The sequence below is a fragment of the Capricornis sumatraensis genome, chromosome 6, assembly GCF_032405125.1.
Source record: "Capricornis sumatraensis isolate serow.1 chromosome 6, serow.2, whole genome shotgun sequence".
In the NCBI taxonomy this organism is placed as follows: domain Eukaryota; kingdom Metazoa; phylum Chordata; class Mammalia; order Artiodactyla; family Bovidae; genus Capricornis; species Capricornis sumatraensis.
In genome coordinates, this window is record NC_091074.1 from 109,274,258 (window position 1) to 109,299,948 (window position 25,691).

Below are 25,691 nucleotides of genomic sequence, written 5' to 3' on the forward strand. Positions count from 1 at the left end.
AGGAATGGGAGCAGGATGAGGGGTATCACATAAGCTAATTTTTCAATATATGTCAAGTCTTGGTGGGTCAAGGAACAAATACTGCCATGGGTTAGTGTTTAAGTACATGAATGTATTTTTCCTCTTTCTCACACCCGACCCTGCCCTGGTCTTTCGGGAGGGGGAGGCTGTTCATCCCTCAATAGATGATGGCCGCCTCTCATCTTAGTTTCTTTCCTAAACCACGGAGTGGTCATTGCTGTGAACTCCAGCCAGGATGGTGTGGTTGAGGGAGGAAGCCGAGCGGTCCGAGCCTTCCGTGGGGCCGCTGGTGTTCTCACTGCGCTGGCAGCAGAGGATCTGCCTGAAGGTGGCGCTCATCTCCTTGTCGCGGTAGGAGTAGATGATGGGGTTCATGGCAGAGTTGAACTCGGCAAGCAGAAGGAAAAACTTCTCATAGGCCAGAACGTCACACTGCGGGCAGCACACGTCGAGAAGTAACAAGACCAGCCCAGGGGTCCAGCAGATGATAAAGGCACCTGCAGGGTTGGGGAGCGGGAACGGGAAGTTTTAAAGAGAGAACAGAAAAATAGGATGATGAAGGGAGCACCCATATGGTGAAATGATTTCAGCTCAAGGTCAAAATAATGAGCTCCAAAGGCATCAGAGCATCATTTGAAATAAAATGTTCATTTTCCGAAATAATCCGAAAAGGTTCTGACAATCAAATGAGCAACTGAATAAAATCTTATTACTTCAGAGTGAGTGAAGTAGCTCAATCGTGTCCGACTCTTTGCGACCCTGTGGACTGTAGCCCGCCAAGCTCGTCCGTCCATGGAATTCTCCAGGCAAGGATACTGGAGTGGGTTGCCATTTCCTTCTCCAGGGGATCTTCCCAGCCCAGGGATCGAACCCAGGTCTCCTGCGTTGCAGGCAGACACTTTATCCTCTGAGCCACCAGGGAAGCCCTAGGCCCTTACTAAATTGATTATTTATGAGACATTGATGATTATTTTTAACAAAACAGAGTTTGCTAAGCAATGGAGATACGAAATAGAGATATTCAGCATTTAGGATATACTCTTTGATGCTTACAAAAATACTGTTTTATAGCATAAGAATGTTCTCAGGAAAAATCACTGTGACGCCCTCTCATTTTAGTTAAAGCACAGTTTCTGGATTCAGTTTGACCGCACATCCTTGCTTTGCTATTTATTAAACTGGATGAATTTAGGCAAATACTTTTTTATTGAAATATAGTTGATTTACAATGTTGGGTTAGTTTCACGTGTACAGCAAAGTGATTCAGATATATATACATTTTCAGATTCTTTTTCCATTATTGATTACTATAAGGTTGTTGAATACAGTAGCCTATGCTATACAATAGGTCCTTACTGTCGGCAAATTAGTTTTCTTACCTGTTTTCTCATCTGAAAAGTAGAAATAATTACATTTACCTCATTTGGTTTGTTGTTAGGAGTAAAGGAGTGAGTCAGTGACAGTTGCCCCGTCATGTCAGACTCCTTGAGACCCTGTCCGTGGAATTCTGCCAGGCTTCTCAGTCCATGGAATTCTCCAGGTGATTCTACTGGAGGGGGTAGCCATTCCCTTCTCCAGGAGATCTTCCCAACCCAGGGACTGAACCCAGGTCTCCTGCACTGCACACAGATCCTTTACTGTCTGAGCCACCAGGGAAACCCAAGAACACTGGGGCAGGTAGCCGTTCCCTTCTCCAGAGGATCTTCCTGACCCAGGAATTGAGCCGGGTCTCCTGCACTGCAAGGGGATTCTTCACCAGCCGAGCTTCCAGGGCTAAGAAAATAATCACTCCATGTATCTTATCAGAAACAATAACAATAATATCACTATTATCTGCTCCATAACACAAGCCTGTTTGGAAGTAGCAATTTCCAGTGATAAAATGTATATTTACTTTGATTTTTAATCAGCTATCACTTAAATGGGGCTTTTCTATATGCTTTACAAATGTTACCTCATTTCATCTGCACCAGAAGCATATGAGATAGAAACTGTTACCCCGCCACACAGAGGAAGAAACTGAGAAACAGAAATTAAGATACCCTGCTCAAGGCCATGGTCCTGGAAAGTGGCAGACCAGAGGCAACCCCAGGGTTTCTGCTCTTAAAGCCTGGCTCCAAAGTCTATGCTCCAGACAATGTTATATTCCCACTTCTTAAATTAATAAAATTAAAATTTTAAAGCCAAAATTGTATGCTTTAGATGTTTTCCTATTTAAATTCTCTTGCCTTCCCAACTCTTCTAACTCACGAAGATTTTACTGTAACTATAAAAGGATGGAAAATAAATTATATTCTTAATTCCAATTAATTTAGCTACTGAAGTCATTCATTTAGCTTCCAGAGAAAAAGGAGGTTTAGAAATAGTGTTAAAATCTACCACTGTGTTACCCTCAGGATGAGCTGGGGATCCTTGGCTAAGAGAACATGATGGGGTGGCCAAGGTCTTGTCCCATTACATCTCACTTGATGGGCCCCTTATGTGTTAACATAATCAGGCTACACAATGAGCAGACAGGGAGTGCGGATAAGCCCAGAAGTGCACTGGAATATTTTGATTTAAATGGTACTGGCTTAGGGGGAGGGAGGCTGGGGTTGGGGTCGAGAATCGGACTAGCCTCAAGGAGTGAATTTCACAAAATATAAACAAATGAGATTTAGTCTCCCAAACAGCCCAGTATTGAATGTGAACTTTCTTTTTTGAAACTTTTCAGCGGGGAAATGAAAATAAAGAAAGGAGCAAAGTACCCCCATAAAGCTCTTTGTTCTAAACACAAATGTCTATTGGTTTTAAACTGCTGTTCACTTTGAAGACTGGCCAAGGTGCTTCATTTTCTAATAAATACAATACCTTAGACTTTCCTTAGAGAGAAAAGAAAAAATATTTCAAATATCAGGAGATAATAGCCATGGAGCTATTTGAACTTCAAGTAAAAATGTTAATAAAGCATTCATTCCAAGTCCTTGAATTTCCTCGCTTGAAAATCAATCAGAAAGCTAAACATAAAGGAAAATCAAAGGAATGCCTCTTGAGTCTCAGATATAATGCATTATTCATTGAGAAGCTGGGAAGGGAATTATTCTCAGGATGGAAAATGCTTGGATGGAAAATACATGGTCCCATTATTCCATTTACTTGGAAACTAAAAACATGCAGGCTTTTCATGAATGGCAGAGCATTCTTTCAAGACTCCTTTTCCCATTCTTTCATCAAAGCTCTAATTGAGCTCAAATTCAGAGCTGGATTAGATACCAGCAACATGCATCTCAATAGATTTATTTTAAATAACATGATCTTTTTTCCCTTCCAGGCAGCAGAAGGGAACATCCTTATTCTCATGGATTTGCTCAAACTGCCTTTCTTCAAAAGTAACAGAATTCAAATACAGTCATTTGTTATTTATAACTTCTTCTAATTTTTAAATTCAAAAAGAGCGAGATCTTTGTGATAAAAGCCACGGTCTCCAGAACTAGTCCAGTGGGTTTTACCGACCACGCAAGAAGCCTTGCCAGATTAGAGAAGCAAAGTGGGAACTCCGTGGCCTGACCGGGAGCTAATACACATGGGTGTTTCATTGAAGAACTCCCAGTCCTCTCCCTTCTTCACAACCACACCATTCCAACACTCGGTGTTTGGATCTTCAAGACCTGACTAATTTAAGAGACTCAGGACAGACCTCAAAAACTAACATGTAAAATCAATCACACAGAGCTTTTCTTTCTTTTCCCTTCCCCACTCTTTCACAGAGGTGTGAGGACCAAACTGATCGAAAGCTGAAGGCAGACTACTGCAGTGGAAAAGAGGCCCTGGAAAATTCCTAAGTGATCAGGCTTCTCAACAATAGTGATTGGATAGTATGAGATCAACTTTGCTCAGGTTATGGATTTACCACCTGGCTTCTTAAAGCAAAAACTATATCCTTTACAGCTTTAGTAAAAAGGAGCCAACCATAATCCACTCGGGTCACAGAACTTGAGAAGTGCACTGGGGACCCTGGATCTGTAATCAGTGGACAGTCTACCTGCACATAATTTGAGGAGAGTCAAGTGCACACCCATAACGCAGGCTGACGATAACGAAAAGAACCCCCAATCTCCACATGTGTCAAGTAGAGAAACAATGGCTCCTGGCCCCCTCCACTGGGTGTGATGAGGATCAAACTGAGATACAACATGTAAAAGCACTGCCCCCTACCCGACCACACTACCTTTTGCCGTCACGGGAGGCATAATGCACGTAGGCTGGTGCAGCACAGTACCAGGGCAGAGTTCCTCCAGGCCAAAATGTGGAAGCATGTTTTACACCATGAGGACCTGGCATTTCAAATAGTTCTCAGACACCACCCCAATTATAAGAGATTCCTAATACTTGAAGATGGATATGAAAAGAATAACAAGAAGGAAGAGAGAGGAACATAGAGAAGCACAGGAAGCCCCAAATCATTTTGGAGTTTCTCACAGGTCGACTCAGTACCTACTGAAGATAATGGATAAAATATTCTGGTACTCAATAGAGACAGTCCTTTACGTAGTTTGTATATTTCCAGAACATTTCTGATGGATGGATCCCCACAGATTAAGGGATAAAACCAAGGAATGTTATGCAATAGCATGAAAGAAAAAGGAAGCACAAGTAGTTTGTCACTGCTTATTGTAAAGTCAGAAGCAGAAATACCGGAAGAGAAGATGTTCAAGATCATACATAGCCTGGCAAAGACATCTGAAGCTTTTCCAGTACTAACTCTCAGAATAGCCACATATTATATAATATATGGCTGCAGAACATATAAGAAATACTGATCTTCATCTATCCTATCAGATTTTAATTTCATCAGCCTCATTGGCCAGAATCTGGTTTAACATACAACACTGAAAGAGAAAGGAAGGAAAAAAATGATCGAGATAAAGATAAAAGCAAAACCAGATATTTCCAAATTCTAGAGGAGAAAGAAGAACCTGAATAGAGGCAGTGGCAATGAGAAGAGAAATATGAAAAGACTGGCAAAGTATTTTAGAGATGAGTTGAGAATGACTTCTAGATTTTCCATTTGGGAGAAGGAAGGATGGTGCTACCTTCCACTGAAGGAGGAAACACAGGACAAAGTGTTGGCTGGTGTTTTCTGAGGGGAGATGAGGAGAACGCAGATGATGCCCTTGGTTCTATTTATCTTTAGCTTGAGGTAACCGCATGAGCTCAGATGGGAGATGCCCTAAAGGCACCCTGATGGGCTCATGGCAATTTGAGTCCTGAAAGACTCTCTCGGTGGGCTGAACAAGAGTGGTTACATTCCGGATGATTTGCCAACATTACAAGTAACATGGGGAGAAAACTACTCAAAATATATTGTGGGTTGGGATAAAGAGCAGAGCAAGCTTCATTCCTGTCTTTTGCATCTGTCAAACCGATCTGTGAGGGCCCCGGTGCCCACAAAGATGGAAGGAGAGGTGCTGGAATGTAGAAGCAAAAAACGGAGGAAAGAGGCTGTTTTAGAACAAGAGGTCACAGCTGCAGAACCAGATCAGATTACCACACCTTCCCTGAAATCTACACACCCCCATCAGCTGAATAATGCTTACCATCTGGTCTCACAATTAGAGGCTTTTTTTTCCTAGAGGGACTTTTTCCTAACTAGTTGAACTTTGTTTACATATGGAACTTAAGAACTAAAGTTAAAGAGAAAAAAATGTCTGAGAGAGAAGACCTTGTGGGAGGGAGTCCAAGGTTTTTGATGAAAAAAAAAAAGAAAACACTTCCAGTCTGGCGGGCAAATTTGTGCTTTTACAAAAAATCAGACATCCGCAGTTCTAAAATCAGTCAAGGCAAGTCCATTCTATACCACTGCTGTGTCCAAGTTAACCTTTCCTTGGTCACGCTTTTAATGTTCCTCAAATGAGGATCTCTGAAACAGTCCCCCAACCTTAGAGACATGTGGCAGAGATCAAACGGGAAAAAAAGCGTTCAAACACATAGACTACTCTTTCTAGTTGCCACTCAAGTGTGTATTCTTTCAGAACAGACATCTGGATATCCCAGAATCGAATCAATTTTAGTTTATTTCTGTAGTTATTGTCTGATTTCTGCTCTTAAAGTGCACACATGGCTAGCTAGGAAATCATTCTAAATTATAAATCTTAAAGGAGACTGTTAGGTAAGAGACCACAGATATAAAGCTTATTGCCAGGTCCAACAGCAAAGGCGTCATTGCAGGAGAAGTATATGAATGGCTTTTAGAGAAATAAGTTTTTCTAAGAGAGTAAATACTGGAGTGGGTTGCCATTTCCTTCTCCAAACTATTTTCATTATAAAATCTTTTCTGGAACACAGAAAATGATATTAATCCAAATGAGATATCTCCAAAAATAAGTCGTTTCTATCTTAATACCAATTTTACTTCATTCAGTATAATGCCTACCACTTCTATTTCTTCATGGTCTTAATAAATGTTTCATGCATTTAAAGTTTCATGATTTCATTCATTGTGTGATATATTCTAGTGATTCTTTCACTTGTTCCTAAGAGCAACATTTATCTTTTAGAGAAGCATGTTAACAACACACAGATCTTCAAACCACAGTAGAATACTCATTATGTTCTTTTTTTTTTTTTTCATATTCCTGTGCATAAGTTTCGCCCCATAATACTGTCCTGCTCAACATGATGCTGGCTTCCATATACACAGAAGAAGGACAACGGTGCCTTCTTCTGGCATTTTATATACTCTCCTACACATTAACCAGTGAGTAGCATACACATACACGCTCCATAATCTACAACAGACTCTAAATCTTGTCCTACAACCATACTTTGGAAAGCACAGGCTAAAGTGGCATGCATACTAGGACTGGCTCTTAAAGAAGACCATCTGTGCTTGAGAACAGCCAGTAGAAACCACTTCTCCACGGTTACAAATCCAGCCAAGTAAGCAAATACCTTTTCTCTGCCTGTTGCTATAGGCCCCTAACCAATTCCTCTTCCTCCATGCTTCTTCCCTAAAGTCCAGCTTGCACAGAACAGCCAGAGTAGTCTTTCAAAAGCATAAATCAGTTCACATGACATCACTTTCCTACTTAAGACTCTGCAAAGCTTCCTACTTGAAATCCTTCCTGTGATCCATAATGTCCGACATTACTACCGCCTGTCAGACTCTTCAGCCTCATCTCTTTCCACCCAACCCTCATTCACTGGGTTCTACCACACACATACCAAGCTTATTTCTGGGTCAGGATCTTTGCATGTGTTTTCATCTTGGAATATTCTTTCTGTAGATCTTCATGCCTTCTTACTATTAAATATCACTTCCTCAAAAGCCAAACCTGACTATCCTAGGTAAAGCAGCACATTCTCCCCACTAATTATCTCATGTTATCATCTTCATTTCCCTTACCCATACTCAAAAATATCTTATATATTGGTTTATATGTTTATTTCCTATCTTCCTTCAGTGAGAAGGTAAGCTTCATAAAGGAAGGAAAGGCATCTCTTGCCTGTCAGTATCTCTGGCATCTAGAACAGCGGCTGGCACACAGTACTACTCAATATATCTTCTGCCAAACAGAGTGGCAAATCACAGCTAACTACCTAACAGACATATCCAAAACAAGGAAAATTAATTAGAATAGTCACTTAGCTCTCTTTGGAAAACAAACAGTAACACATACAGTGTACACGGTCTTTAAATGGGCACTATGAGACACTCAAAGGAGCATGAGGTGGATCCTACAATGTAAAAGTCTCTTTACATATGCACTTGTTAGTCTAGCAAAAACTAGCCTGTTGCTTCTAATTCTGATGGGTGTCCAATTACCTACGGAATCTACTGCGCTTTAGGGAAGCAGGTCAGGTCAGGCAAGAAGGGAAACCAGCATCAGCCAAGTTACTGCTAAAGGAATGTTTCAACAGGATGAGGCTGCCCCATTAGACCCTGGATTTTGAGGTCGCTTCCTGGGAACAATCACTAATTGACCCAACATACCTCTCTGTTAATCCCTCAAGCTTCAAAACTCCCCTCAGGAAACTTCCACCTTGCCACTGTTTCCTTAGTCTCATATCCATGCTCTAGCTATCAGGAAGTAGGGAAAAAGAATACATCCTACCCAACAAATACATATTTTACCATTTTTTAAAATATAAATTACAGTTCTGACCAATGTCCATCTATAATATTAAGCTTAAATATACACAAGATTTTTTTCAAGGGTCATCAGTTCAATTCAGTTGCTCAGTCATGTCTGACTCTTTGCATCCTCATGAACCACAGCACGCCAGGCCTCCTGTCCATTACCAACTCCCGGAGTCCACCCAAATCCATGTCCATTGAGTCAGTGATGCCATCCAACCATCTCATCCTCTGTCATCCCCTTCTCCTCCTGCCTTCAATCTTTCCCAGCATCAGGGTCTTTTCCAATGAGTCAGCTCTTCGCATCAGGTGGCCAAAGTATCGGAGTTTCAGTTTCAACATCAGTCCTTCCAATGAACACCCAGGACTGATCTCCTTTAGGATGGACTGGTTGGATCTCCTTGCAATCCAAGGGACTCTCAAGAGTCTTCTCCAACACCACGGTTCAAAAGCATCAATTCTTCAGTGCTCAGCTTTCTTCACAGTCCAACTCTCACATCCATACATGACCACTGGAAAAACCATAGCCTTGACAGACGGACCTTTGTTGGCAAAGTAATGTTTCTGCTTTTTAATATGCTGTCTAGGTTGGTCATAAATTTCCTTCCAAGGAGTGTCTTTTAATTTCATTGCTGCAGAAAAATAAAGTCAGCCACTATTGCTTGGATTTTTTTTTCAGAGACTCAAATTGGCAAGTTGTTTTCACATATTTATGGCCTGATAATTTGTAGTACTGTTTCCTGAACTCAAGGAACACTTATAATTTATGCAAGGACAATAAGGATAAGTCTCATTAATCTAATTTTTCTTCCTGGAATGGTATATCAGCTGTTTTTCATTTCCTGATAGATGTCTAAATAATGGTATGAAGCTAATTCCTTGAATTATACTTTTTCCTATAGAAAACTTTGAAAATACAGAAAGTATAAATAGGGAATGTAAACATAATTGTGCAGTCTCAAGCCACTTTAGTACATGACCCTGTACACTTTTTAAATGTTTCTTTTAATTCTAAATGTGGGATCTTATTTTGAATTGCAAATGAAATTAACATAGAAAGATGGTTGGTTTATTAGTGGTGGGTAAGGGATGGCACTCTATCTATCAGATCTAGACCCTTAAATCTATTTCTCACTTCTACTGTATAATCATAAGGGATTTGATTTAGGTCATACCTGAATGGTCTAGCGGTTTTCCCTACTTTCTTCAATTTAAGTCTGAATTTGGCAATAAGGAGTTCATGATCTGAGTCACAGTCAGCTCCCGGTCTTGTTTTTGTTGACTGTATAGAGCTTCTCCATCTTTGGCTGCAAAGAATATAATCAATCTGATTTTGGTGTTGACCATCTGGTGATGTCCATGTGAGTCTGAGTGAACTCAGGGAGGCCTGGCGTGCTGCGATTCATGCGGTTGCAAAGAGTCAGACACGACTGAGCGACTGAACTGAACTGAACTGAAGGGATGGCAGGCAATCAGATGTTATATTTTCAGAACGATCCCTTGGAGAAGGGAATGGCTACCCACTCTAGTATTCTTGCCTGGAGAATTCCATGGACAGAGGAGCCTGGGTGGTAGGGGGGCGGGGAGGGGGGCTACAGTCCATGGACTTGCAAAGAGTTGGACACAACTGAGGGACTAACACTTTCACACTTTTGTTTCCATGTAAGATACCTCAGACACACGAATACACTGGTAGGGGACGGGGGGCACCATGTGTCAAAGACTGGCTGTCCACTGTGCAGGAGATTTTCCTGAAAGGGGGGGCCTCCTGGGAAGTCAGTACACGGAACTGCCACTGAAGTCAGTTTTTTCCACACCTAAAACATCCAGCGATGCCATCTAATGAACAGGCCAAATGGTTATATTAGACGATCACATGAGGCAAGATGTGTTCCTCTGAAACTTTCTACGAGTAGCGAAATGAAGTTGCAGTAACATTCAGTACAGAATTAGTATGGCTATTCTCATCAGTTCCAAATTCTAAGAAATCAAGAGATAGCTAGCAAACTAAAGATGCACTAAGTTATACGTCCTTACAAACACACCCCCATACCACTTCCAACAGTGGCCCATGTTTTCCTGGAGATATAACCCCTGAAGTCTCTGTGCCAGCAGACAAACAGGAAACGCATTCATTTACTTTCAACAAAACCAATGTGGGTTAAACCATGGGTCACCACCTCTTCTCTTCCTCTCTAAACACGCTTTCTGACTTCTGCACAGCTCTTTAAAGTGTACCAACTAGAGTAAGACTGGCTCACCAGACCGCTATTACCCACTAATAACTAAAAAACAGTGTTACTCCAAATGCCTAGCAAAGGCTTTTCTTGTTAGCCCTTATCATTTTAAAATCAGATATATTTTAAACTTAAAAAATACACACACATATACTATATAGTGAAAGCTGCTCAGTTGTGTCCAATTATTTGTGACCCCATTACTATACAGTCCATGGAATTCTTCTGGCCAGAATACTGGAGTGGGTAGCCTTTCCCTTCTCCAGAGGATCTTCCCAACCCAGGAATTGAACCCAGGTCTCCTGCACTGCAGGTGGTTCTTTACCAGCTGAGCCACAAGGATAAGCCCAAGAATACTGGAGTGGGTAGCCTGTCCCTTCTCCAGCGATCTTCCTGACCCAGGAATCAAACTGGGGTCTCCTGTACTGCAGACAGATTCTTTACCAACTGAGCTATCAGGGAAGCCCTATATTATATACACTATATAAATGTGTGTATGGATTTATATACCCACACAGACTCACAACAGTGACTGCATCTTACTAGCTTAAAAAAGACAATGAGATCTGTGACTTCCTTGGTGATCCAGTGGCTAACACTGCACTCCTATGCAGGGGGCCTGGGTTCAATCTTTGGTCAGAACTAGATCCCACATGTCACAACTGAAAGCTTCCAACTAAAGATCAAGCTGCAGTAAGACTGAAGATCCCTTGTGCCGCAACTGACATCTGACACAGCCAATATAAATAAATATATATATATTTTTAAAAAACAACGAGATTTCTTTTCCTTCACAAAAGAACCAACAAAAAAGGATAACGTCACTTATTCTTCACATAGGAGATAATTCACCATTCTCAGAAAAATTAAATTAGTTTTGCTGCCTAAACATAGTGATTACACAAAATTTCAAAACACATTTCCCTCCCTTATTTTAAAAATGGTCAGTCTTATATAGCACAGTAAATCAGTGTTGTCAACCACTGTTCAGCACTGTCTAACTCAGAAAGGGATACCAAACATATTGCATGACTGTGGTCTAGCTGTTACCAAGGTGATATAAGTAATATTTATCCCTTAAAGAGTAAATGGAATTCTCCCCATCCAGAATATTTCCCTAGTAAAAGTTCAACATAAACAGAGAATTTGTAATTGGTTTTACAACATACTTAAATTTTCAGCTATGAATTTAGATTCCCCTAAAATGGTACTATCAATAACCTCAGATACGCAGATGACATCACCCTTATGGCAGAAAGTGAAGAGGAACTAAAAAGCCTCTTGATGAGAGTGAAAGAGAGTGAAAAAGTTGGCTTAAAGCTCCACATTCAGAAAACTAAGATCATGGCATCTGGTCCTATCACTTCATGGCAAATAGATGGGGAAACAGTGGCAGAGTTTATTTTTGGAGGGCTCCAAAATCACTGCCAAGAAGGAAATGGCAACACACTCCAGTACTCTTGCCTGCAAAACCCCATGGGCAGAGGAGCCTGGTAGGCTGCAGTCCATGGGGTCGCGAAGAGTCGGACATGACTGAGCGACTTCACTTTCACTTTTCACTTTCCTGCATTGGAGAAGGAAATGGTAACCCACTCCAGTGTTCTTGCCTGGAGAATCTCAGGGACGGGGGAGCCTGGTGGGCTGCCATTTATGGGGTCGCACAGAGTCGGACACGACTGAAGTGACTTAGCAGCAGCAGCAGCAGCAAAATCACTGCAGATGGTGACTGTAGCCATGAAATTAAAAGACGCTTACTCCTTGGAAGGAAAGTTATGACCAACCTAGAGAGCATATTCAGAAGCAGAGACATTACTTTGCCAACAAACGGCCGTCTAGTCAAGGATATGGTTTTTCCAGTGGTCATGTTATGGACGTGAGAGCTGGACTGTGAAGAAGGCTGAGCACCGAAGAATTGATGCTTTTGAACTGTGGTGTTGGAGAAGACTCTTGAGAGTCCCTTGGACTGCAAGGAGATCTAACCAGTCCATTCTGAAGGAGATCAGCCCTGAGTGTTCTTTGGAAGGAATGATGCTGAAGCTGAAACTGAAAATGGTACAAGTCTACACAAGTACCAATATCTGGCTGAAAGTACTCACAGAATATAACTGATGACAGAATCCTATGGATTTTATTCTTTGCAGTTCATGAACTAATGGTATGGATCAGCAAGATATGTGTCACTCAGAAGACAAAATTCAAGAACAAAAAATATAATGGAAATTTAACTTACAATTCATAATTTTGCCAATGAAATGAGGCAAAAAATAAAAATTTAATCCAAAAGAAAATTCAGAAATATTCTTGCAACCTAAAAATGTTTATTTAAAATTTATATTTATTTTATTTACATATTTAATAGCTGAAAGACCCAGAAAGGCAGAAATTGTAAATATGATAATTCATTTTGAGATTGGGTATGTCTCTTACAGTTGCTAAATGTTCTGGATTATGAAGTACAGATTCTTGACAGAGTAGGAAGGAAGTATAGTCTGTTCTACTCCAGTAAATAGCTGTGTGCCTAAGATATTTCTTGTTATTAAAAACTTTTATTAAAAAGTTTAAGTTGTAAAAATGACTGGGAAGTGGGTATTTAGACTAAAGATTTCCAAATTAAAATCATAAACATATTTTTCTACATAAATTTCAGTTTAAGTACATGTTCAGAGTAAAATACTGATTATTCAAAACTAAGACAAAATATCACAAAGCAAATTCTAACACATAAATCCTGGACAAAAATCAATCAGTTCTAAAGCCATCAAAATAGACTGCAATAAGGTCATTTCTCAGAATTTATCCTATAGATGTATTTACATACAATTACGTATGTGCCAGGAATTCTTTGCAGTACTTTTTTAAAAACTGAAATAATCTAAGTAATCAGTAGTAGAGAAGTAAAATAAGTAGAATTCATAAAGTGAGATGCTGTTCAACTTTCTAAAGTTCGTAAGAAATTTTATCCTTAATCAGATGATCTCCAAGATACACTGTTAAGCAAGAAGAACAGATATTAAAACATATGTATAAAATGGTATCAATCATGCTTTAATGACTGTAAAAAAGAAAAATGTGTATACACACACAGATACCCTATAATAAGCTTTAGGGGAGGCTAACAATCAATTCCAAAAGAGTCCAAAATGCAGTACTTGGATGCAGCCTCAAAAACGACAGAATGATCTGTTCGTCTCCAAGACAAACCATTCAATATCACAGTTATCCAAGTCTATGCCCCAACCAGTAATGCTGAAGAAGCTGAAGTTGAACGGTTCGATGAAGACCTACAAGACCTTTTAGAACTAACACCCAAAAAAGATGTCCTTTTCATTATAGGGGACTGGAATGCAAAAGTAGGAAGCCAAGAAACCCATGGAGTAACAGGCAAATTTGGCCTTGGAATGCAGAATGAAGCAGGGCAAAGACTAATAGAGTTTTGCCAAGAAAATGCACTGGTCATAGCAAACACCCTCTTCCAACAACACAAGAGAAGACTCTACACATGGACACCGCCAGATGGTCAACACCGAAATCAGATTGATTATATGTTATGCAGCCAAAGATGGAGAAGCTCTATACAGTCAACAAAAACAAGACGAGAAGCTGACTGTGACTCAGATCATGAACTCCTTATTACCAAATTCAGACTTAAATTGAAGAAAGTAGGGAAAACCGCTAGACCATTCAGGTATGACCTAAATCAAATCCCTTATGATTATACAGTGGAAGTGAGAAAAAAATTTAAGAGTCTAGATCTGATAGACAGAGTGCCTGATGAACTATGGAATGAGGTTCGTGACATTGTACAGGAGACAGGGATCAAGACCATCCCCATGGAAAAGAAATGCAAAAAAGCAAAATGGCTGTCCAAGGAGGCCTTACAAATAGCTGTGAAAAGAAGAGAGGCGAAAAACAAAGGAGAAAAGGAAAGATATAAGCATCTGAATGCAGAGTTCCAAAGAATAGCAAGAAGAGATAAGAAAGCCTTCTTCAGCGATCAATGCAAAGAAATAGAGGAAAACAACAGAATGGGAAAGACTAGAGATCTCTTCAAGAAAATTAGAGATAGCAAGGGAACATTTCATGCAAAGATGGGCTCGATAAAGGACAGAAATGGTCTGGACCTAACAGAAGCAAAAGATATTAAGTGGTGGCAAGAATAAACCAAAGAACTGTACAAAAAAGATCTTCACAACCCAGATAATCATGATGGTGTGATCACTAATCTAGAGCCAGACATCTTGGAATGTGAAGTCAAGTGGGCCTTAGAAAACATCACTACAAACAAAGCTAGTGGAGGTGATGGAATTCCAGTGGAGCTGTTTCAAATCCTGAAAGATGATGCTGTGAAAGTGCTGCACTCAATATGCCAACAAAGTTGGAAAACTCAGCAGTGGCCACAGGACTGGAAAAGGTCAGTTTTCATTCCAATTCCAAAGAAAGGCAATGCAAAAGAATGCTCAAACTACCACACAATTGCACTCATCTCACATGCTACTAAAGTAATGCTCAAAATTCTCCAAGCCAGGCTTCAGCAATACATGAACCGTGAACTCCCTGATGTTCAAGCTGGTTTTAGAAAAGGCAGAGGAACCAGAGATCAAATTGTCAACATCTGCTGGAAAACCAAGAGAGTTCCAGAAAAAATCTATGTTTGCTTTATTGACTATGCCAGAGTCTTTGACTGTGTGGATCACAATAAACTGTGGAAAATTCTGAAGGAGATGGGAATACCAGACCACCTGACCTGCCTCTTGAGAAATCTGTATGCAGGTCAGGAAGCAATAGTTAGAACTGGACATGGAACAACAGACTGGTTCCAAATAGGAAAAGGGGTACGTCAAGGCTGTATATTGTCACCCTGCTTGTTTAACTTCTATGCAGAGTACATCATGAGAAACGCTGGACTGGAAGAAACACAAGCTGGAATCAAGATTGCCGGGAGAAATATCAATAGCCTCAGATACACAGATGACACCACCCTTATGGCAGAAAGTGATGAGGAACTAAAAAGCCTTGATGAAAGTGCAAGAGGAGAGTGAAAAAGTTGGCTTAAAGCTCAACATTCAGAAAACAAAGATCATGGCATCTGGTCCCATCACTTCATGGGAAATCGATGGGGAAACAGTAGAAACAGTGTCAGACTTTATTTTTTTGGGCTCCAAAATCACTGCAGATGGTGACTGCAGCCATGAAATTAAAAGATGCTTGCTCCATGGAAGAAAAGTTATGACCAACCTAGATAGTATATTCAAAAGCAGAGACATTACTTTGCCGACTAAGATCCGTCTAGTCAAGACTATGGTTTTTCCAGTAGTCATGTATGGATGTGAGATTTGGACTGTGAAGAAGGCTGAGCATCGAAGAATTGATGCTTTTGAAGTGTGGTGTTGGAGAAGACTCTTGAGAGTCCCTTGGACTGCAAGGAGATCCAACCAGTCCATTCTGAAGGATATCAACCCAGGGATTTCTTTGGAAGGAATGATGCTGAAGCTGAAACTCCAGTACTTTGGCCACCTCATGCGAAGAGTTGACTCATTGGAAAAGACTCTGATGCTGGGAGGGATTTGGGGCAGGAGTAATAGACGACAGAGGATGAGATGGCTGGATGGCATCACGGACTTGATGGACATGAGTCTGAGTGAACTCCGGGAGTTGGTGATGGACAGGGAGGCCTGGCGTGCTGCGATTCATGGGGTCGCAAAGAGTTGGACACAACTGAGCGACTGAACTGAACTGAACAATCAATTAATAAAAATGTTTATAACATAAAATTATAAAAATGATACCTTCAATATTTTACTTGAATTTAAAATGCCAACTTGTGTTCATTTGCTAATCCTTTAACCTAGAGCCAAGGCTTTATATTTGAACACTGGTTTGTTAACGGGAGCTCTGCATCATCTTCCAAGCAAAGCCACACCAATAAAGCGTCACATACTAAAAACTGCCTCCAAATTGGCTTCTTCAGAGTGAAGTCAGGACTTAAAATTCTTGCAAAGCAATCTGAGTACAAAAAACCCTTGCTGATCTTTCATGGTTTTTCCCCACATTTACTGTTGTTCTCCTAAGCAAATTTCAAGCAATTTCTTTTTGCAACTTGCCCCCACTGAATATTAACAAAGCCTTCCCTTCAGCTTTCCCAGAAACATTCCCTGATTGCCCTCATTTTTATTAAATGATAATGTGGTATTTACCCAGTTACATTTTTGTTATAATAACCTGGTACAAATAACTTTAGGAATTACAAAAAAGAATTGGTTCTTCGTAACTGTCAGAAGCTGAGAGAATGACTTGGCCTGAAGGCCATAGTTGACTAAGTTTTAAAAAGATCCTCATGTGTATAACTCCATATCAGGACACCTCCAGGCACTAAGGATGCCACAGTGAATGAAACAGAACACTATCACCCCTCATTTGCATTTAGGCTCTAGGAAGGCTGTGGGAGACAACTAACAAAATACATCAGTAAGGTTTCTTTTAGAGGGGCACAGTATTTGGAGAGAATGCGAAAGCAAGGAAGGAAGAGGGCAGCTAGAGAATCACACAGTGATCCACGTAAGAGCTGAGGGCAGCTTCGACATGAGAAGATGGTGACCACGGACACCGGCTGATGGTGAAACTGACATGATTTGCTAACAGGCTGAGTGCAGGGAAGAGGGAAAGGAGGGAGGAAACCTGTGAGCTACGGAAAGAAAAGGTTTAGTGACAAGGAGACCACTGAGGACAGTTCTGTGAGTCTTGGGAATGAAGGCTGACTGGAGTAGATTCAAGAGTGAACAGGACAGAAACTGGCACTCAAAGTACAGACAAAGCTTTTAGGCAGTTTTTCTGTGAAGCAATTTAGAGAGACGTGGTTATGGGTATACATTACTATCTTTACCAAGTTTTTATTAATAGTTAGTTAAGAGAAAGCTAAGAATAGGTCCACACTCTCTGTGTGTATATATCATACATCCTCCACATATATACTCATTTTTGTTCAGATTTTTAGATTGCTAAACCATAAGTTGATTATTAACAATTATATGCAAATTGTACATTTTCAGTTCAGTCCAGTTGCTGAGTCGTGTCTGACTCTTTGTGACCCCATGGACCCCAGCACACCAGGCCTCCCTGTCCATCACCAACTCCCGGAGTCCACCCAAACTCATGTCCATTGAGTCGGTGATGCCATCCAACCATCTCATCCTCTGTCGTCCCCTTCTCCTCCTGCCCTCAATCCTTCCCAGCATCAGGGTCTTTTCAAATGAGTCAGCTCCTTGCATCATGTGGCCAAAGTATTGGAGTTTCAGCATCAGCATCAGTCCTTCCAATGAATACCCAGGACTGATCTCCTTTAGGATGAACTGGTTGGATCTCCTTGCCATCCAAGGGACTCTCAAGAGTCTGCTCCAACACCACAGTCCAAAATCATCAATTCTTTGGTGCTCAGCTTATATGCAATTTGTTATATGTCAATTATATTTCAATAAAGTAGGGGGAGGGGAGGAAGAGAGGTGGGAAGGGAGGAGGAGAGGGAAAGATTGAGATTGAGATAATAGAGTGAACTAGCACCAAATCATCTTTAGTTTCTTTTCCCTATCTGTTGGTAGGAAGCATCTGTCTGGCCTGCTCAGAACGACACAGGAAGCTTAGTGGCGCAGATTGTGTGTTTGGGTGGGGTGCGGGTGTGGCCTATGGTTGACAAGCAATGTCTGTAGCTGGGTGGTTGAGCTTTTCGATCTAGAATGAAATGTTACTAAGCTCTTTTCGCTTCAGATCTAAAGCTCACCTGTATTTATTCTTATCTTAAAAAGAACAGCTAACAGACTGGGAAAGATTTATAATCCGATTAATGACGAAATAAGCAATAAATCCATAGACTCACCTATATACTGTTGACGGAAGAGTCATCTAACAATCTTTTTGGAGGCAATTTGGCAATGTCTAAACTTAAAATGGGCTTCCTTCATGGCTCAAACTGTAAAGAATCTGCCTTCAATGCAGAAGACCCGGGTTTGATCCCTGGTTGGGAAGATCCCCTGGAAAAGGGAATGGCAACCCAGTTCAGTATTCTTGCCTGGAGAATTCCATGGACAGAGGAGCCTGGTGGGCTAAAGTCCACGAGGCTGCAAAGAGCTGGACATGACCGAGTGACTAACACACAAACTTATAATGTTCCATCTATCGATTAAGAATCCACCTTGCAATGCAAGGGACTCCAGTTCGATCCCTGGTCCTGGAAGACTGCACGTGCTGTGGAGCCACTGAACCCATATGCCATGACTCCTGAGCTTGTGCTCTAGCGCCTGCACGCTGTAGCCACCGAAGCCTGCATGGCTAAAACCCAAGCTCTGCAGCAAGGGAAGCCACTGCCACGGGATGCCTGCGCACACAACTAGAGGGTGGTGCCTGCTCTAGAGAAAGTCTGCAAGCAACAGCGAAGAAACATCACAGCTAAAAAATGAAACACATCTTTAGAAAAGAAAAAAAAATTCATCACATTCAGAAATACTAGAAACAACATATAAAGTCATAAACACAGGATGTCTGATGAGGCAATATCTGTACTAGTGCAGAACTGTACATCTAAACATTCACTGATGATGTATGTAAGTGGAGTAGTAAGCAGCCATCACATAGATTAACGTGGCTCTACAGCACGGACCTATGTCAGAAGATACACAAATTAAATATTAAGTCTGTGAAGTTATACCTTGCACAATATTACATTTATTATAAAATATCTATAAGTACTTATGTACATATATACCCCACACATTACTACAAAAAGTCTAGAAGAACACGCATCAAGTTGTTGACAGGAGTTACCTCGAGCAAGCAGGGGTGGTAGTACGGACTTCAAATTTTAATGTAAATATTTTTGTCATTTTTGTTTGTTGTTGTTTTTACAAAGAGCATGTTTGTTTTTAATAATTAAGGAAACAGTTGACAAAATTCAGGCATTATTCCTACAGGCACTCAAGAAGCTAGCTGGTGGGAAAGAAGATGGACTGGGGTTCCTTGGAGATAAAACTTCTTTTAATTTCCTGGGCTGTGTGACTGGAGGGTTTTAAAGATCCTGAATTCTCATATGCTTCAGGAAGAGGGGAGAGCAAGGGGCCACCCGCTCTCGTGTTCTGGAAAAAGAGGACATCCTTCTGGCTTTGGAGACAGCCTGGGAACACAGTGGACTGGAGAGGCTCTTCTCTGAGCCTGTGCAGAGCTGGCAGCCAGTGGGGTTTCTGGGCAGCTTGCTCCAAGTTTTTCTGGGGTGGACACTGGGGCCTGCCCATGCGGCAGTGCAGGCCTCTCTATTAAGAAAAGGCAAGACTGAGTCCCCAGGTCAAGGCCCAATCTGGAGGCCAGATCTTCCTCCTAACTGGGAACTAGGCTGGGGCTGATGAGTTTTTAAGGACGGGGCCAGACCCGGCTGAGACATCTGGGGAAAACAGATGAGGCAGGGAAAGAACTCCTTCAGGGGATGGACTCAGGCCTCATGTCCCTGTTGCTCACAGGTCACGGCTGAGGAGGCGGGTGCGGGGGCAGGTCAGGCCTCGAAAGCACCAAGGGTGGGTGGTCAGCATCCGATGCCCTCCCGCCAACTCAGTAGGACTGGACCCCACCCTCTTGAAACAGTGGGGCCACTAGGAAAGGGCCAGGGTTGAGAGAATTCCATCACAGCCTAGTTTTGGCAAAAGGGGAAAAGAAAACAGATAAAACAAAAAATAATTTCCCAAAGAACAAATGAAGTCTACAGGGTTGCACGTTTGCTTTTGTAAGGAAAGGGAAGGAACATTTTGGACCACCCTTGGACATTTATTTCTCTGGCTTTTCTCACTGTATTCACCCACCCACTTCGTGTATTAATACATTTCTTAATCAAAGATCTTAATCAGATTGGGCTTACAGAGAGAAAAATTCTGTTAAGGAAAAGATAAGCTGTGGTGATTCATTTGCCAACCTTTTGCTCCAAGTTGTCAGTGAAATATCTGCTTCCAGTTCAGACTGGAGAGAGAATGGACTTTTGTCCATTTCATCTAGGGCTATGACACCGATGAACAACTACAAGTCTGATTTGTAATTAATCTTGTTACCTCTTAAGATTTTAAACTCTGCTGATACTTTCCAGGGCTCTAATGCTTCAAAAATGAATACTGATGGTTTCCTTTTAATAAGCCTTTATTTTTCAGACTTCCTGCTATTTCCTCCAGTCTTCTGTGGCTTTCTGACTTTTAACTATGTAAAGTTTTAAAGCGCAGTTATCCCTTTCAAATGCATTTCTACAAGATATCTTTTATATTGCTCAGCTGAACCTATCAGGGGCAACCCACACATGGAACATACACAAGGCATCTCAAAGTGTGAAAGGTAGTTGCTTGGTCTGATTCCTGACAGCTTATTTTGCAGTCTGCACTTAAATATTTGATTTTTTTAGAATTCCCCATTGTGCTCCATGGTACAATGTGGAAAGTAACCCTACACTTAAGTTGGCAGGAAAAATGAAGCAAAGGATCAGCAAAAATAGTACCATTCCATCTTATTAGATGGAACAGTACAGTAAGATTAGAAAGTTCCAGTAAGATGGAACTATCATTATTATAATGTTATAATAAGAGTGAGGCTGCTTGATTAAAGGCTTCTGAAGACTCTGCTACCACATGAAAATTTATCAAATAAATAACACATTTAAGCATGTCTTAAAAGTTGGGGCTGAGAGTGAGTAACATGCATATGGACGTACAACTTTTTAATCAGGGAGAACTTTTTTCCTGCATCCTGCCTTCCCATCAACTGACTCCATTAGCAGTTGGCAAAGCTTCAACAGATCAGACCTGCAGACCAAGCATACAGGGAGAAACCTTTGTGTTAGCGCCAACTCTTGCTTAATTTATAGGCACCTATGTTCTCCAAATGAGAGCATCCCTGTCAGCTTCTTTGATAATCACAGACCTAGAGTAGATGAAAACAGACAACTAGGAAGACCGGGAGAAAGACAGGATAAGTAGAAAGAAAAAGAACTGGGTATTAACTAAAACGATCTCTTTAAAAAATTTTCAACCAAGCAAATACCCACACTACTCGTGTTAATTACCGTCAGCTCTACACCACTATTGTCCAGTTTTCATCATTTGGGGATTATTTCATAAAAGGTACATGAAGTCCTCAACTATAGAAATTTCAGAGGAAGAAAGAAAACATTTAATAGAAAAATAGGGGATTCAAGAAATCCTACTAATAAAACTTGCTATCTTGCACAGGTCATGTTCTCAGAGGCCCTCAGACTATATATATATTCATATATATAAAAAATTTCAGGAGTTGAAAAGACTGGTGGCTTTTAGTCATTTCTATGACATCAGCCCCTCTCAGAGTACAATGAAAGCCAATGCTCTATCCTGAGGGGAAAAAAGTATCCTAAAACAACTTTTTGCTCATAATTCTAGGCAATCTACACCAAAATTTCTGGACCAAATTATTCTTTTCCAGTGCTAGTGTGCTTTCAGGAATTTTTTAAAAAGTCTGTTTGACTTTGTCTAGTAGTTTGGAATTGCAGAACTATAACCAAGAATTTATACAATTTGGCACTTATATTCATCTATATATGAAGTTAAAACTTTTGAAACATAGATTAATATGTGTAAAGAAACATGAATCTAAATCTAACTTCAATACTAGTGTTGTGATGAGGGTTTGAACCCCAGATAGAAATAGTCTACAGAGAGGCAGTGTGAAATTCTAAAAGGAACATTACTTTTAAAATAAGGAGAACTGGAAGAAAAATATTTTCAGTGTTCCTAGGGGCACTCAAGGATCTTTGGGTTCATCCCATGTTCCATACATTTACGAGATGAAGACACGAGGTCTAAAAGAAAGGTCTCCCATGTTGCTCTCTCCACAAAACATAAGAACGGGATCATCTTTATCCCCACGCTGACTTCTCTGGGCTCAGTTTCCTTACTTGCAAAATGAGAGCGATCCCTTACCATCCGAACAGTCTATAGCCTCTACACCTAATCCTCTTAGGTGTAATTAAGCTATTTAATTTGCTCCTTTGCTACAACAGTTAATTCTGATGCATGCTAAAAGCTGAAGCACTCATAAATCAAGCCATTCATGGAGTCTATGTCACCTTAACTCCAAAACATCTGATGAATGTTTTCATTGCTCTGGTGCAAAGAAAGAGTAAGCTAATTCCTTGCATTAGTGTTTGTTGTTCAGATGCTCAGTTGTGTCCAACTCTGCAACCCCATGGACTGTAGCCTGGCATGCTCCTCTGTCCATGAAATTCCTCAGGTAAGAATACTGGAGTGGGTCGTCATTTTCTTCTCCAGGGCATCTTCCCACCCCAGGGACTGAACCCGTGTCTCCTGTATTGACAGGCAGACTCTTTACCACTGTGCCACAGTAGTTAACTATCAGATAAAGTAACAAATTTTGACTGATACTAAACACAAAACAAAACAAAACAAAACAAAACACTGATAATCTTTTTAGGTGACTCAAACATTAGCCATTTATTTTGTAATGCGATACAAATTGTTCTATTAGATATATGGATGTTGGTAATATTAAGAATAAAGATGTTGCTACATATTGTTACACAGAGAAGACTCTGAATACAGCATACTATTATGCATTCTCTTCTTCACATTGTGGAATCACTAGGAACCTCTGGTGGTGGTGCTCAGTCATGTCTGACTCTTTGCAACCCCATGGATTGTAACCCTCTAGGCTCCTCTGTCAATGGAATTTTTCAGGCAAGAATACTGGAGTGGGTTGCCATTTCCTGCTCCATGAGATCTTCCCAACCCAGGGGTCAAACCCAGGTCTCCTGTATCTCTGGCATTGGCAGGCCACTGTGCCACCTAGAAAGCCCAAGGAACCTTTAATTCACAACATTTGAAAACTTTTTTTCCTAATCAAAACTCTAGGAAATATTCAAATTAAATTATAAAGTAAAAGGTACAAATAGCTATCCTTTTGGTTAAAAGAAAAAGGACCTATACTAAGATTTTTTCAGAAGTTCAGTTCAGTTGCTCAGTAATGTCTGACTCTTTGCGACCCCATGGACTGCAGCACGTCAGGCTTCCCTATGTATCACCAACTGCTGAAGCTTGTGCAAACTCATGTCCATCAAGTCAGTGATGCCATCCAACCATCTCATCTTCTGTTGTCCCCTTCTCCTGCCTTCAATCTTTCCCAGCATCAGGGTCTTTTCCAATGAGTCAGTTCTTTGCATCAGGTGGCCAAAATACTGGAGTTTCAGCTTTAGCATCATTCCTTCCAATGAATTCTCAGGCAGATTTCCTTTAGGATTGACTGATTTGATCTCCTTGCAGTCCAGGGGACTCTTAGAGTCTTCTCCAACACCGCAGTTCAAAAGCATCAATTCTTTGGTGCTCAGCTTTCTTTATAGTCCAACTCTCACATCCATAATGACTACTGGAAAACCATAGCTTTGGCTAGATGGACCTTTGTCAGCAAAGTAATGTCTCTGCTTTTTAATGTGCTGTCTAGGTTGGTCATAGCTTTTCTTCCAAGGAGCAAGCGTCTTTTAATTTCATGGCTGCAGTCACCATCTGCAGTGACTTTAGAGCCTCAAAAAATAAAGTCTGACACTGTTTGCATTGTTTCCCCATCTATTTGCCATGAACGGATGGGACTGGATTCCATCATCTTTGTTTCCTGAATGTTGAGTTTTAGGCCAACTTTTTCACTCTCCTCTTTCACTTTCATTAAGAGGCTCTTTAGTTCCTCTTCACTTTCTGCCGTAAGGGTGGTGTCATCTGCATATCTGAGTTATTTCAATACAATTCAGCCCAGAAACAGTAATACTAAGAAACCTTTTTGCGCAAGACAATGTGTTAAATGTCTTTGGGCGGGGGGGGGCGGGCTGGGGTCGGCAGGCGGGGTGGATTCAGAGATAAAATAAGACATAATTCTGGCTTGAAGAGACTAGAGCTAATGTTGGAAAGAAAGGCATTTGTGCAGCTAAAAGGGAAACAGAGGTGGAAGGAGCACAAGAGTGGAGGAGAAAGAAAACAAGGTGAGAGAAAGTCACTGAGACTTTTCAAACTTGAATTGAACATGAATTATCTAGAGATCTTATTAAAATAGAGGTTCTGATTTTACAGATCTGGGTGGGATCTGAGAGTCTGAATTGCTAACAAGCTTCTAGGGAATGCTGATTTTACTTGTCCATTCATAACACTCCATGCAGCCAAGGGTATGAAAGACTAGTGCAACCCAAGAGAACTTTCTGCAATGATACAATGTTCTAATCAGAATTACCCAGTGTGGTAATTGGTCAGTGGCTTTATTTTAGCAGAAAATATGGTATGGTAGCCACAAGGTACTGTGACCAGTGAGCCCTTGAAATATGCCAAGTATGACAGAGAAACTTCATTTTAAAATTATTTAATTTTAATAAATTTAAATTTAAATAGTCTTATGTCTAATAGCCATCCTTGTGGAGAGAGCAGGTCTAGATTATACAGTTAATTTAGGGCAAAATGCATGGTAGGCCTCAACTTTCTGCATACTTATGAAAATCAACTTAGTTCAGGATTTTTCAACCTGGGCACTAATGACATTTTGGACTGGATAATGCTTTCTTGTCAAGATGCTGTTCTTTCCATTGTATGATGTTTAGCAGCATGCTTGGCCTCTACCCAGTAGATGACAGTGGTACCCATTCTAATCATGAAATTAACAATGTCTCCAGACTTTGTCCAATGTGGGGGAGGGCGAAGTCGGTGGCTGACTAAAGCTTTTACATAGAAAAGCACGTGAGATGAACAGTGACCTCCTTAAGTACAACCTAGGTATCTGCATTAGTTTTCTACTGCTGCCATAACCAATGATCACAAACAAACTTTTTTAGATTTTTGACAAAGGAATGGGTCATTTTCAGATAAGAAATAATTAGGGATTGTGTTAATTAAATCAAATTATTATTCAAAAATTTAAAAACAAGTCCTTGAATCTGTTCCTATAAACTGCTCTTAAGAGTAAAAGCTTGTATCTGCTTAGCTTTTTTCTAAGAGGTGGGTGATGAAGAGTAAATAAAGCCAGATGGCATTTACACTTAAGGTTTCTTCCTCTTTTTGAGTTTGATGTACAAGCTGTGACAAAGTGTCTTTAAAAGCCCATTTCCCCAGGCTTGAGAAGTTAAGCTTGGTGAGGTTGACAAGGAGGAAGGTATAGGGAGAAGTGGTGGCCCAAGGAGAGAGTATTTGCTGACTCACTTTCCCACCACAAAGGGCGGCAAACTGAAATCAGGCTTTAACTCTGTTTTTGCACTTTCAAAGATACAAGCACTTCCATCATTCATT

At 40.7% G+C, this 25,691-nt stretch overlaps 1 protein-coding gene across 1 annotated transcript in view; it reads right to left on the reverse strand.

Moving 5' to 3' along the window:
- Positions 1–216: 216 nt before the first annotated feature.
- LPAR1 (lysophosphatidic acid receptor 1) overlaps positions 217–25,691 on the reverse strand; it is a 62,545-nt gene continuing 37,070 nt past the window's right edge. Inside the window, exon 2 of the mRNA XM_068974446.1 lies at positions 217–518. Coding sequence (XP_068830547.1) covers positions 217–518 — 302 coding nt within the window. The remainder of the gene's footprint in view (positions 519–25,691) is intronic.